The 14,199-nt window shown below is 33.9% G+C and overlaps 2 protein-coding genes across 4 annotated transcripts in view; one reads left to right on the top strand and one right to left on the bottom strand.

Annotated features, from left to right (window-relative positions):
- Positions 1 to 1,291: 1,291 nt before the first annotated feature.
- Positions 1,292 to 14,199, top strand: part of LOC144970379 (uncharacterized) — a 13,163-nt gene continuing 255 nt past the window's right edge. Inside the window, exons 1-3 of one of the 3 annotated variants that reach the window (XM_078909955.1) lie at positions 1,292 to 1,359; positions 5,291 to 6,400; positions 10,744 to 14,199. The exon at positions 10,744 to 14,199 is cut by the window's right edge and continues 255 nt beyond it. In XM_078909955.1, coding sequence (XP_078766081.1) covers positions 5,303 to 6,400; positions 10,744 to 11,610 — 1,965 coding nt within the window. In that variant the 5' untranslated portion in view covers positions 1,292 to 1,359; positions 5,291 to 5,302 and the 3' untranslated portion in view covers positions 11,611 to 14,199. Of the gene's footprint in view, positions 1,492 to 5,290; positions 6,401 to 10,743 lie in introns of all 3 variants that reach the window. The other 2 variants (XM_078909954.1, XM_078909953.1) reach the window with 2 other exon arrangements.
- On the bottom strand, positions 11,753 to 12,425 carry LOC144971743 (uncharacterized). The gene is made up of 2 exons (XM_078912816.1): positions 12,030 to 12,425; positions 11,753 to 11,779 (listed from the first exon to the last, which is right to left on the bottom strand). The coding sequence occupies exons 1-2, from the start codon at positions 12,423 to 12,425 to the stop codon at positions 11,753 to 11,755; spliced, it is 423 nt and encodes a 140-aa protein (XP_078768942.1).

The following is a 14,199-nucleotide window of genomic DNA, read 5'->3' as shown; positions in this document are numbered from 1 at the left end:
GCACAATGGATGCTTCCAGTCCTCCTGAAGACTAATTTCACACTTCCAATGCGATTGGAACCAGTATTTTGACATCACACTTTTGTTCCCTACTGGTTCGATAATTTGTGTTTTACGTATTTGATAGTCATGATTTTTTACAAGATAAGATCGAGAGATAGAGTGAGAGAGTGAGAGTTAGGAAGGGTATGAGAGAGAGAGAGAGAGAGAGAGAGAGAGGGAGAGTGAGAGAGAGGGGGGGAGAGAGCGCGAGAGATTCAGAGAGAGAGAGAGAGAGAGAGAGAGAGAGAGAGAGAGAGATTCAGAAAGAGAGAAAACTGAAGAGAAATCGAAATTCGGAAGGATAGTAGTAAGAAGGGCGGTGCTTAGATTAGAACAGACGAGTAACGTTGAGAAAAAAAAAGAGAGAGACAGAGAGATAGAGAGAGAGAGAGAGAGACACAGAGATATAGAGAGAGAGAGAGAGAAATCGAAATTTGGAAGAGTAGGGGTGAGAAGGGTGGTGCGTGCATTAGATAGAAAGGAATGAAACATATGAGTAACGCTAAGAGAGAGGGAGAGAGAGAGAGAGAGAGAGAGAGAGAGAGAGAGAGAGAGAGAGAGAGAGAGAGAGAGAGAGAGAGATTTTGAGTCATCGCAGTGTTGAAATGCAGCAAAACAAAACAACAACAAATACAACAACAAAACCAATACCCTCCAAAACGTGAATAAATTAAACAGGGTCTCGATAGCTCAGGTGGTAGAGCACTCGCTTCATATGCAAATGGGAAGAGGTCGATCCCAGGTGAAAGTGAGATTATTTTCTAACTTCCATTCTCCGTCTTTCCAGCAGTGTTTCGGTAGCTGAATCTGTTTGATCTGAGAGAAAGTACATTGTGATAGACTAGTGTCCTATCCAAATGGTATCAAGCAACTGCTATCATCCATTTCAGGATAGAAAAAAAAAACAGGATAATGCAAGGGCTTGAATAATGAAAAAAAAGTGTGCTCTATCGAATTCGTGTGGATGACAAACGGTTGGGGACATTGGAAGAACACAACAGTAGGGTTGTCGAATATTTCGTAAGGATTTTTGTAAGGTAGGGAGGGGCAATGGGGTTTTTTTGTCTCCAGACAACGATAAACTTTCTTCGTCGTTCCTTCATTTAACCTAAAATGCATGAAAAATTCATAATTTCACAACAAAATAATTGCCTATCAGGAGATGACAACACTGTGGCACTTAATTTGATTTGTCGATTTTCCTATTGATTTAGCAATTCAAGTAGGTAGGTCAGACACAAGACAGTTTGACTACCGAAGTTAATATAACAACACAAATCAGTTGTAAAAACTCTCCTTGAGACAAGCAATATCAACGTGAGTCTTGATAATTGTTTTATATTCAGTCACAGCATCATCTTACAATAACCCTGGGTAGATCTCAAAACCAGAACAGTAGTATGTCGAAGAGGGCCTGATGTCAAATACTAATCTAAAGTTGAAATGAAAGTTTTAAAGCTTTTAAGGCTATTATTATTATTATTATTATTATTATTATTATATTATTATTATTATTATTATTATTATTATATATTATATTATTATTATTATTATTATTATTATTATTATTATTATTATTATTATTATTATCATTATTGTTATTATTATTATTGTTGTTGTTGTTATTATTATTATTACTATTATTATTATATTATTATTATTATTATTATTATTATTATTATTATTATTATTATTATTATTATTATGATAATTATTATTACTACTACTACTACTACTACTACTACTACTACTACTACTACTACTACTACTACTACTACTACTACTACTACTACTACTACTATTATTATTATTATTATTATTATTATTATTATTATTATAATTATTATCATCATCGTGGTCGTCGTAATCATCATCATCATCATCATCATCGTCATCATCATCAACATCATCAATCTATTGAGCAAAAACTGTGATTCAACAGAAAAACTTTTCAGGGGTCATTTCTGGAGTTTTGAGTCCATTGAAAATTGCGTTGTATTTTTACAGGAGTCAAAATGTTGGCATGTACAGTCTATAATAAGGCTGGTATACTCTGTCCTTGTAAACGTCCGAGTCCGAGTACGATATCTCTTGAAACTCCATAAAAACCTTGGCTGCGGGTATTGAAGGTTCGCATGCTGATTGTAGATAGTGGCGCAAATTGCGTTTTGTTGTGGGGTCATTTTTTTTTACAGTTGTCGACCTTGGTATACCACTTATTGTCCTGTCTCCAACCATGGAGTAAATAAATTCGGGGAAGAGCCGCTGAGAATGACTGTGCCACGCACGGCGCTATTGTCTTGAAAGAATTATTTGATGGCATGTTGGAGAAAGAGAACCTAGTTTATTCGTAGTTTGTATGTAGGAGGAAGGGTTAACAGCAATAAATACTACATTTTAATAAAAGAAAATTAATAGATAGTAGACAGATTAAATTAAAACCGATTATTATTCAGATTACTCCGGTTTAAAATTTATTCCTTTAGTATTTATTTATTCTTTAATAGACATCAATCATTTCTCTCTTATATTGACTTGTCTTAATATTTCTAATACACACACAAACTAACACACCATCAACACACATACACAATACATTATTATTATTATTATTATTATTATTATTATTATTATTATTATTATTATTATTATTATTATTATGTGCGGCTATGTGGTCTAGTGGTATGACACTCGCTTTCGGATAGGAAGGTCCTGGGTTCGAGCCTCGCTCGACGCATAGTTGAGTCCTTGGAAAAGACTCTTTACTCACATTCTCTCACCGTACTCAGGTGTAAAATGAGTACCTGGCCGTTAACAGCGTTGTCTTTGTCCGAAAAATTGTAATATCGCCTAACAGGCGTCATGTCTCGTCCTACATGTTAAATGTTGCTGTTGACCAGGGACCCCTTGTAAAGCGCTTTGAGCACGTTAAGTGGATATTGCGCTATATAAAAGCTCAATATTATAATTATTATTATTATTATTATTATTATTATTATTATTATTATTATTATTATTATTATTATGAACATTATTATTATGAACATTATTATTATATCATTATTTTATATTATAGTATTATTATTGTTATTGTTATTTATATTTATTATTATTATATTATATTATTATTATTATTATTATTATTATTATTATTATTATTATATTAATTAATAATAATTAATAATATAATAATAATAATAATAATAATAATAATAATAATAATAATAATAATAATAATATATAATAATAATAATAAATAATAATATAATAATAATAATAATAATAATAATAAATAATAATAATAATATAATAATAATAATAATAATAATAATAATAATAATAATAATAATAATAATAATAATATATAATAATATAATATATATTAATTATATAATTATTAATTATTATTATCATATTATTATTATTATTATTATCATTATTATTATTATTATTATTATTATATATTATTATTATTATTATTATTATTATTATTATGATTACTATTATCATTATTATTAGTATTACCGTCATCATCACCATCATCCGCATCATCGCTGCTGTTGTTTTTTGTTGTTGTTTTTTTTTAATCAGCGTTATTGTTTTAATATAAATATTCATGTTAGTGTATTAATGTTGATAAAAATCATGATGAAGACGACAATAATGATGATGATGGCCACAATAGATATTCCATCATCATCATCATCCTCATCATCATCATCATCATCATCATCATCATCATCATCATCATCATCATCATCATCATTATCATCACCACCATCATCATCATCATCATCATCATCATCACCACAGCCATCATCATCATCATCATCATTATCGTTATCATTATCTCATTTATGTCCATTGACAATAAAATTGAAAACAAATTACATGGTATGAAAATATTGAATAAAAACTTCTGGCTTTTATTCGGTACACAAAGAAAACGGGAAGAATATAGAAGAGAGGTTGAAAGTGCTTTGTATAAGTAATGAATTGGAAGGTATGGCAGTGTCGCATCTGCTTCAGCGCTATATGCAGGGAAGGGCAGACTACAGACTAGTACGTTTGCGGTTAGCGCTGGATTCCAATTGAGGCGTCACTTTCAATTTTTGGGCGGATTTCTTATGATTTGTACAGCCTTTTAAAAAGTATAGCAATATATCTCCCCCCCCCCCCCCCCCCCACCCATAAAGTGACTTTTAAGAGCACCTATTGCTATTGTAAGTGTACTGTTGGTCGAGATCTATATTACACAACCTAATTCAGATTAGCCGAAAGTTAAAAACAATATCAGACATTTTAACTCCCGCTATTTTGGCCGATTTCTGGCATAAAGTTGGCGGGATTTTTGCAAAGGCACCTGGCAGCACTGGCCGAATCCCTTCACATTTCACATGTGTTTCGTGATTCTATGTATCCATCAGATCCAGTGTCATCAAAACGTTGTTTTAAATGTTGAATTATCCTTTACACACATAAAAGTGCCGATAACTGGCTCAAGCTCTGAACTTTTAATTTCAACTTGTTATCAAAACGATTAAATTGAACAAAACATTAAGACTTTCTAGTGCGAAAAATGTGCAATCTTAAAAAGAATGATCTGATTTTAAAAAACACATTTGAGTGAATTTTTTTCCCTGTGCGGTACAATGATGTGGGCGGAGTGGGGTGGTGGGGGGAGGGTAAAATTACCGGAGCGTATCCTGCTCTGTATATTATGGGGTGTATGATGATTCGCAATCTATCAAATATACACAACCATTAATTACAGTACGAAGTAACTTATCTAACATAATTTAGATTATTTCGGATCTGGTAATTCAGCATCGAACTTGAAAAAACAGGCTGGTGTTTGCCCACCCTGCTCACTATTACCAGCCGCCATTGGTCTATCACCTAGTGTGTGATTCTCATGAGTGTAATTTCAAACGGAAAATGAATCGCTCAAAGATAAAGAATCGTAAGAGGAGAAGTAGGTAATTGTTTTTTTGTTTATTTTGATTAGCGTTTTAAAAATTAATGAGGGTAATTGGCTGAATGTTTATGTCCACGCACCTTTCCAAGTATTTGTAACAATTTCAAATCTTGTTAATTTTTTTGCATAGCCTGTAAATTAACATTTAAGCGTCCTTTGTTTTGTGGTCTAGTTATTTTAATTCCATTTTAACATGTTTTGATTTTTTTTTATTGTTAACATTATTAACTGATAATGATCATAATGTAAGATCGCTGATTATTATTGCAGAATTTTCCAGAAATGGCAAGGATATGTGACTTATGCCTATTGAGACTTTTCCGAATTATACTTGTGAACAACTCACTTGTGTCTGCATTCTACTTTTTTGGAGCAGAAAAAGTCTCAATCGATGATATAACACTAAAGAACTGGCCAATAATTCACACATCTTTTTGTGGTCGTAAATGTGTGGATGGAAAACTTGTATACGACCGATATACTTGTTGCAGTGATCCCTATTGTTTTCCTTGTACGTGTGATGAAGATTGCATTCTCAAAGGCACATGTTGCCCTTCAGCAGATTGGGTAAATAAGGATTTTGTAATGGAGAGAGGCCTGTCGGTCAATGGAAAATATGATGAAATGCACGATCTCTTTAACAGAACATATGAAAATGAATACATCCGTACTGATGGATGTTTAGCTACTTGGCAAGATCCGATAATCCGAGACAAATGTGAAAATAAATCGACTCATACCGATTTAGAACACTTAGTTCCAGCTATAGATGTCACGACTGCATTAGTTTTTGATAATATATTCTGTGGTTTATGTAATGGGTTCAAATTAGGATTAGACTCAAATAGCTCTCTCATAATAAGTATGAGACAGAATATAACTGATGGACTGAAACCTTTTGTGGAGACAGTATCGTGTTCTTCATTCCTAAACAATGTTCGCCATTTTGTAGATCCATTCGAGTGGCTGAAATCAACAATCCAGCAAAGCCGGAAAAAATCACGTAATGAAATATTATGTCATGATACTGCAATCGATATATATGGTGGTATATGTGGGTCAAGTTATAATAATATAGCTTTTGGAGGTAAACTGTTCTATAGCTCGTGTCCAGATCGTTCTCACCCAGTCCTTGAACGCCTCTGCCATAGCCTACCTGACATTCCTTCACTACGAGTCTTTAAAGCTAAAAATCTGTTTTGTCATTTATGCAATGGTTTTGATGCTTTATCCGGTAAAGACTGCAAGGAATACCAACAACGATTTGACAGAGTCCAAGGCAGAATTTTTTATTTCAACGATCTTCCCTTCAACCCTGACAAAGATAAGAATACGGTTAAAAGTCATGGATGTTGGGAACATAACGTAACGGATTCCAAGGTAAGAAAATTAATTGTAAATACGACTACCTGTTTGTTATATATATAAATTGTAAATGAAGCACATCAATTATTGATTTTAGGCACACAAAAAAGTAGGAGATATTGACTAATGAAGAAGCAGAGAAGAAAACAAAATCATGCTGAGGATTATTCTCAACCATCTGAAAAAGAGAAGCTTAGAACCACTTAGCTGAAGAGCAGGCTGGGTTCAGATCCAGAAGAAGCAACATATATTTAACTGCCAAATACCAATGAAAAAAACATCCTTTAGACAAGAAATATCAATTCCACAATTTCATTGATTTCAAAAAGGCAGTTGACTGAGTGTGACACGGCGATCTTTGGTAGGTATTTAAGGGCTTTGGGATTGAGGAAGGAATCATCTTAGCAATTCAAACACTCTACAAATCATCCAGCAAAGCTGTCCCTCTCAATAATCAGATTGGCTAGTCTTTGAAGACCACAGTGTGTAAGACAGTGGTGCCTTCATTCGCTGGTCTTCTTCAATTTGTTCCTGGAAAACATCACAATTTTCACTCTACAATATCAAAAGGTGTGCGACCAATAAGTAACCTCCTCTTTGCTGATGATTTAGACCTTGTAGGAAGTAACCTAGAACTACAAGAACTGACTGATAGACTTGTCAAAAAGGCAAAAATCTTATGGGATGGAGATCAGCGCAGAAAAAAAAAGCAAAATACTTGTCAACAGCGCATCGGATCTTCATGAATGAATAGCAACTAGAAGAAGTCAACGCTTTCAAATACCCGGGTGCCACCCTTATTAAACATGGGAAATAACAAATGGTAACTTCGTCTATGGCTAAACTGAATCAAATATGGAAGAGCAGTAACGTCACATTTCCAACAAAATTATTCGAATCCATAATTCAATCGATGATTCTAAATAGATGCGAAAGCTTGACAATGTCAGTAGTCCACGAATATATTACAGGCCTTGGAGGATAAATGTCACGGATCACTCTTCGATATTTTCTGGAAAGAAAAAGAATACAAATTAAAATGTGCTCGATGAAATAAGAAAGATGGAAGGTCCACAAAAGCCCCTACTTGTCATCATCAAAAAGAGACAGCGCTCGTGATTTTGCCATGTAACACAGAACGACTCTATGATCAAAACAATATTTCAGGACATACTAGAAAGAGGGAGGCAAAGCAAGAACTGTGTTGACAACATTAAAGAACGGAAAAGAATCGATATTCCTACTCTCAACCGTAAGGCAGAAAACAGAGATCAGTGCATCAAGTACATGAAAGCCGAATGCAAATCTGACTGGTCTTTTATATGGCTTCCCAGACTTACAAGATGAATATCGAAATGGAAGAATATGGTTCCTTCTGATCTGAAAGACAAACCTCCGGGCTTCTTCATCAGTAAAAAGGAGATATTTGGCGACAAGCAGCAGACTATGGCTCAGGGGCTGTCAAAAAATAATGATAATAATATTAAAAATAATAATAACAATAATAATAATAATAATAATAATAATAATAATAATAATAATAATAATAATAATAATAATAATAATAATAATAATAATAATAATAATGATAATAATAATTATAATAATAATGATAATAATAATAATAATAATAATAATAATAATAAATAATAATAATAATAATAATAATAATAATAATAATAATAATAATAATAATAATAATAATAATAATAATTAAGAAGAAGAAGAAGAAGAAGAAGAAGAAGAAAAATACCCACTTTGCATCTGTTGGTTGTGGCGGCAGCGCCCACTTGCACTCAATGTGGTAATGGTTCGGAGACTGCAGAGCATCTAGTTTATGATTGCCTTGTGATGCAGCTACCGGGTGGTGGTTACAGAACCGTTCATGAGAGTGGAAAATTCCCGAAGATTGGGTAGATTCTCATAACATCGTAGTGTAACCTTTAGGAGCTGTTGCTATAATATTAATAATTGCTAATACCCCCACCCGCTTCTGAGGTGTAAGAAGGGAGGGGGTTAGCAACTGTAAGGAAATGATATGAAAGGGGGTTGGGGTGGCTTGAACAAATGTAATAGTACTCCTATTATTATTATTATTATTATTATTATTATTATTATTATTATTATTATTATTATTATTATTATTATTATTATTATTATTATTATTATTTCATTATCATTATTATTATTATTATTATTATTATTATTATTATTATTATTATTATTATTATTATTATTATTAATTATTATTATTATTATTATATAGTATTATTATTATTATTACTATTATTATTACTATTATTATTATTATTATTATTATTTATTAGTATTATTATCATTATTATTTAACTTATATTCTGTAATCAATGTTCTATCACAAAATTTACTTTCCGCTATTGGGTCGAGTGGTTCCACAATATTATTCTGTTGTCCCTCAAAAAACACAACAGCAAGGACAAAGCATTACGACCTATCACTTGAGTCAGCAGATAATAGAATCACCCTTTCTTCAAGAAAAGTTGGTTAGTCACGCATATATAAATCTGTAAAAAATTAGTTTTATAATCTTTAGATTTGACAGTAATTCTGTGCCTTCCGAAACACTGTTAATTCCCAATCCTATTTTCTAAAGAATAGATTATATCTAATTTCATCCTTTGCTTTGCATTTTTGAAGTTGATGTGTTGATCCCATAATTTCTAGTCCTGTCCCTGAGTTTCTTTGTTTTTGCAACTGATTTGTACATGTTTATATTATTTAGATGCTTTCATTAGTAATAAAGACTCTTTAGTAGTCCTTCAGAGCGTAACGCCCATGGAGTCGGAGTTTATCCCGGCTTCTGTAGCGTGAAATGGACAATAGCAATTGCTTTGCTACCCTTTGGATGGGACGCTAGTCTATCGCAAAGTACTTTCCGCCATATCTAACAGATCTAGCTACCCATTTACTGCTGAGTGAACAAGGGGTGGGGGGTTGCTCGAAAAACAATCTCGACCGCACCTGGGATCGATCTTGGTCCCTTTGTGTGTGAAGCTAGTATTCTACTAACTGACCTATCAGGACCCCCATTAATAAAGACACAATACTGAGTATCAATGTTTTCCTTACTCAAAATATCAGTTGATATTAAAATACTTTTAATTTAAACGGTTTTTTTTTACTACAATAATCATACTTTTTACAATCTGGTGAAAAAGATATGTAAAAGGATGTAGAATAAAGTCAAAGTGAACAAAAGGTAATATACAAATCTGAATATAACAGCTACAAAAAAGATTGAACTATCAAATATAAAACTTTCAGGGTTCAAAATCTTTCTTAAGCCCACAACCTGGCATGGCAGTTTTTTTGAATCGCTTGCGGCCGCAAAATCTGTAATCTTAGCAATTTTTTGCAATTTTTTCGAGATTTTGCAGAGAAAAAAAAAAAAAAAAAATACTAATTTTTTTAAAAGGCAAGAAACAAAAACGATTTTTTTTCTTCTTTTAATTTGATAGCTCGTGTAGAACGTGAAAGATAATTAATCATAGTTTCTTTTTTACCATCCCATTTTCTTCTTTTTTACAGGTGCTGATATTAATATGACCTTACATTTGTTGCGAGCGGCGTGAAATCCTTAAAAACAAATACCTTTCTCTTTCATGAACTAATTATTGGTTTTAGGAAAATTAATCAAATTAATTAAATTTTGCAAATTTTGCTGTTTTTAGGTTGCAAAATTTGAGATTTTCCTTGCAAAATTCGGGTTTTTATTTTTTTTTTTAAACCGCCATGTCAGCATAACAAAATAAATTATGAGTTTTGTACATCGGGTTAAACCCACTCAAAACTTTCTTTCTGGATTTCACGTCGTGTTTCAATTGTTATTGTTATTAGCTGAAGAAGGGGTTTGAACCCGAAACGATTCGTGATTAGTATTTTGTTCTGTTCTGTTCACTTCTATGTATACTTTCCGTATATTAAAATTATGAATATTGAAAAACGTAAAATTACATTGCACGTTGTAGAAAGGGGGGAGGGGGGAGGGGAGAGACGGTCGCAAATGTAAGAAAAAAGTAAGAAAGTGGGAGAAGGCATGAAAATATGTAAGAATAATATTTGAATGGCCCTTCACAAATGTTTTTATTTTCGGTAACTGTATTTTCCTTTGTTTTCGTTATGTTTGGTTTGTTGGTTGATTTTTGTTTTGTTTTGTTTTGTTTATTGTTGGGGGGGGGGGGGGGGGGAGTTTTTTGTTGTTTGTTGATTTTTTGATTTTTTTTTTGGTTTGTTTTGTTTGTTTTCTGGGGGGGGGGTGTCCAAAATCAAATCCTTCTGATATCATATTCTAAAAATGTTGATAACATCTTCCTTTTCAGGACAAATGTACGCCGGTTACATGTGAACCAGGTAAATTGCTTGTGAACGACAATGAATTGTGTAAAACAGCTATAGAAGATATTAAAAAATTTACTTACTACGGATATTTTGTATTTTGGCCAACGAAACCGGTACCTAGTTTCTTTTTGGACAAACTTGATAGTGGTATATATAATACTTTTTTCTATAAGTATTTCGCCCGAGGTGTAGCCAGCCTCGTTACACTTGAGACTAAGGAGTGTGACACGAACGATGGCTTCGTCTCATTGGAGCAGCAGATTACAGTGGAGATTGGGTTTATAGCATCCAAACTATTAAGAGATGACTTAGAAAACAAATTGGTAAATTGGATGACGAGTTTATCGATAAATAATGTCACTTTTGACAATAATATCTCAAATCCCGATCAAGAAATACAGCTGCGTTTGATGTGTTCTGGATGGGAGATGTGTAATTTTTCCAGAGAGCAATCCGGCTTCGACAAATGTCGTGAGAAAAGTAACAAGAAAATGGAGAGAGAATGGATCTTTCCGTCAGATGGTATCATAATTAGCCCAATCCTAGTGTGTCCATTTGTGTCATTACAACTTATTTCAAAACCAACCGTTGATGACAAAGAGTTGGTATTCACGATACAAGTCTTAGATTGGAAAGTAAAAATAAAGGGTGTAGATGGCATTTCCTTGCAAGATGGTAAACTACATATGTGTTTGAGTCGTTTCAAGGACATTGTTAGACAAGTGGAGGAAGGGTCTTTACTGCCTATTGAAAATAACTCCGCTAAGCATCATTTTAAAGCATCCTGGTACTACATTTATGCTGTGATATCGTGCTTGTTTCTATCACAATTGTATTATATTTTATAGACACGTTTCATGAATATCGCTCAAGTACGGATTTTTTTTCTTTTAGATACACTAGCATATTGAATATATAACAAGATATTGTTGTGTGTAAAGATGATGGATTACTATTTATTTCCATAATTACAGATGCTGTATGTGCGTCTTAAAGTAATTCCGTGGAATTTCTTGTCTGCAAGTTAAGATTTTTATATTATATTCTTTTAAAAAATAGTGTCACCGTGACTTGCTTGAAGCAATAATTAGAATCAAACAAGCACGTCGTCACATCATTTTATTGAGATTTTTTAAAATTTTCTTACATTTAATCTGGCCTGTCTTTTTTTTAATTTGTCGCTATGTCCTCTCGTTCTATTAAATGTGCTCTCTGGTAGTATTTGCTCTCTATCTACTCTATCTTTCTCGTTTATTTTCTTATATACTTGTATCATGTCTCCTCTTTGTCTTCTGTAGTACAATGATGGTAGTTTGAGATACCTCAGTCTATCTTCATATGGTAGATGCTTCAAATCTGAACAAAGCTTCGTTGCTCTCCTTTGTACCCTTTCAATTTTATCCATGTCACCGACATGCTGTGATATCCTCGGTGCATTACCATATTCAAGTGATGGTCGTACCAGAGCAGTGTAGAGCCGCCTAATAATATCATTATTTCTGCTGGTGAATGTCCTTTTAATAATTCCGAGAGTTCTGTTTGCTCTATTTATTGCACAGTTGACATGATGGTGGAAGGATAGTCTGTTGTCTACATGCACTCCTAAATCCTTTTCTACTTCTGTTTCCCCTAGCTGCTGGTACACTCCGTTATCGTCTCTCATTCTGTATGTGTGCTTTGGATTTTTGTAACCAAGATGCATTACGCTGCATTTGCTTGCATTAAACTTTAACAGCCACTTGTCTGACCAGTCTGATAATTTGTCGATATCATCTTGTATAGTATGTCGGTCACTTTCTGTTCTTACAGGTCCAAACAACTTTGTATCGTCAGCAAATATTCTGATCACGTTTTTTACAACATCAGGTAGATCATTGATGAATACCACGAATAATACTGGACCCAGAACACTCCCCTGTGGAATGCCGCTGGTGACATCCAACCACTGTGATGGTGCCCGTTCAGTGAGACTCTCTGTTTTCTGTCGTGCAGAAAGTTAGATATCCATTCGTTTATCTTTCCTCTGATGCCATAGCTATGTAGTTTTTGAATGAGCCTTTCATGGGGTACAGTGTCAAATGCCTTTTTAAAGTCGAGGTATACCGCATCCATCGGTTCTCCCCTATCCAAGGCGTCTGTCCATTCATCAATGCAGGTAATTAGTTGTGTTATGCATGATCTCCGGGGCACGAAGCCATGTTGCTCATCACAGAACAGATTGTTTGTGACCATATGCTCCATCACATGTTCCTTAATTATTGCCTCCATCACTTTGCACGGAACTGCTGTCAGACTCACAGGTCGATAATTGCCAGGAGTGTTTCTATCACCTTTTTTAAATATTGGAGTAACCTGTCCAAGTTTCCATTGTTGTGGCAAGTTCCCGTTGTGTAACGACGTTGTGAATATGATTTGAAGCGGTGTGGCAATTCCATTCGCAATTTCCCTTAGCACTCGAGGGTGGAGTCCATCAGGTCCTGCTGATTTGCCTGGGTTAAGCTTCATAATATTTTTCAGTATGTCTTCTTTCTTTATAACTATACTGACAAGTGCCTCGCTGTAATGTCTTGTCTCCAATGCTGGCACATGGTTAGTGTCCTCATGTGTAAATACACCACAGAAGAATTTGTTCATTATTTCTGCTTTTATAATGTCCTCGTTTTGCAGGTCTCCATTACTGTCCCGCAGATCACCTACCCCGCTTCTTATTGTTGTTCTCGATTGGGTGTATTTCCAAAAGGCTTTTGGGTTTTCTTGGATCTCATTTGAAATACTCTCCTCAAAATCGCTCTTAAGCTTCCTTGTGTAACTTCTCAGTGTATTTCTGGCGTCACAATACAACCTGTAATCAAGGCTATTTCTGGTCTGAAGGTATCTTTGCTATGATCTGTCTTTAGTCTTGATAAGTCTAAAATTTTTGGTACGCATGCGCGGGGGGGGGGGGGGGGTTGCTTGTGTTTTTGTCTCTTTACCAAGTTCATCATTATTCGAATTTTTACAACAAATTCGTGCCTAATTCATGTTTTGGTTCATTGGAATTCATCATTGAAACGTTCAGATCGAAGAAATTTGACTTGACTTGGATGCTGATGTGAACAATTTAAGAATAATTTAAGACTTTCTCCGTCGACTTTGGCGGGAACTGTGGTAGCCATTTTGTTTCCAAATAGTTACGGTAAACAAAAAGTGACCTCATAGGAATTCCTGGAAGTGTGGTAGCTTAACATCAAAAGGATCGAGGCCCAACAAGAGGAGAGGCTGTAGAAGGTAGATTGAAAGAGAATCCTACTGATTGTTACGACAAAAGGTGAGAGAGGAGTGAGAAAGAGGGAAAGGAAGAGACAACAGGAGAAAGAGAGCGAAAGTTGAGTGATAAAAAAAGATAAGGATAAGGATAGCCGACTAATATGTAACTGTAACGCAGGACTTTAACTGTA

The sequence above is a fragment of the Berghia stephanieae genome, chromosome 4 (genome assembly GCF_034508935.2).
Source record: "Berghia stephanieae isolate SIO BIC M18660-M18661 chromosome 4, UCSD_Bste_1.3, whole genome shotgun sequence".
Classification (NCBI taxonomy): Eukaryota; Metazoa; Mollusca; class Gastropoda; order Nudibranchia; family Aeolidiidae; genus Berghia; species Berghia stephanieae.
The sequence above is the reverse complement of the archived record's forward strand: the minus strand, read 5'-3'. Positions and strand labels throughout refer to the sequence as shown.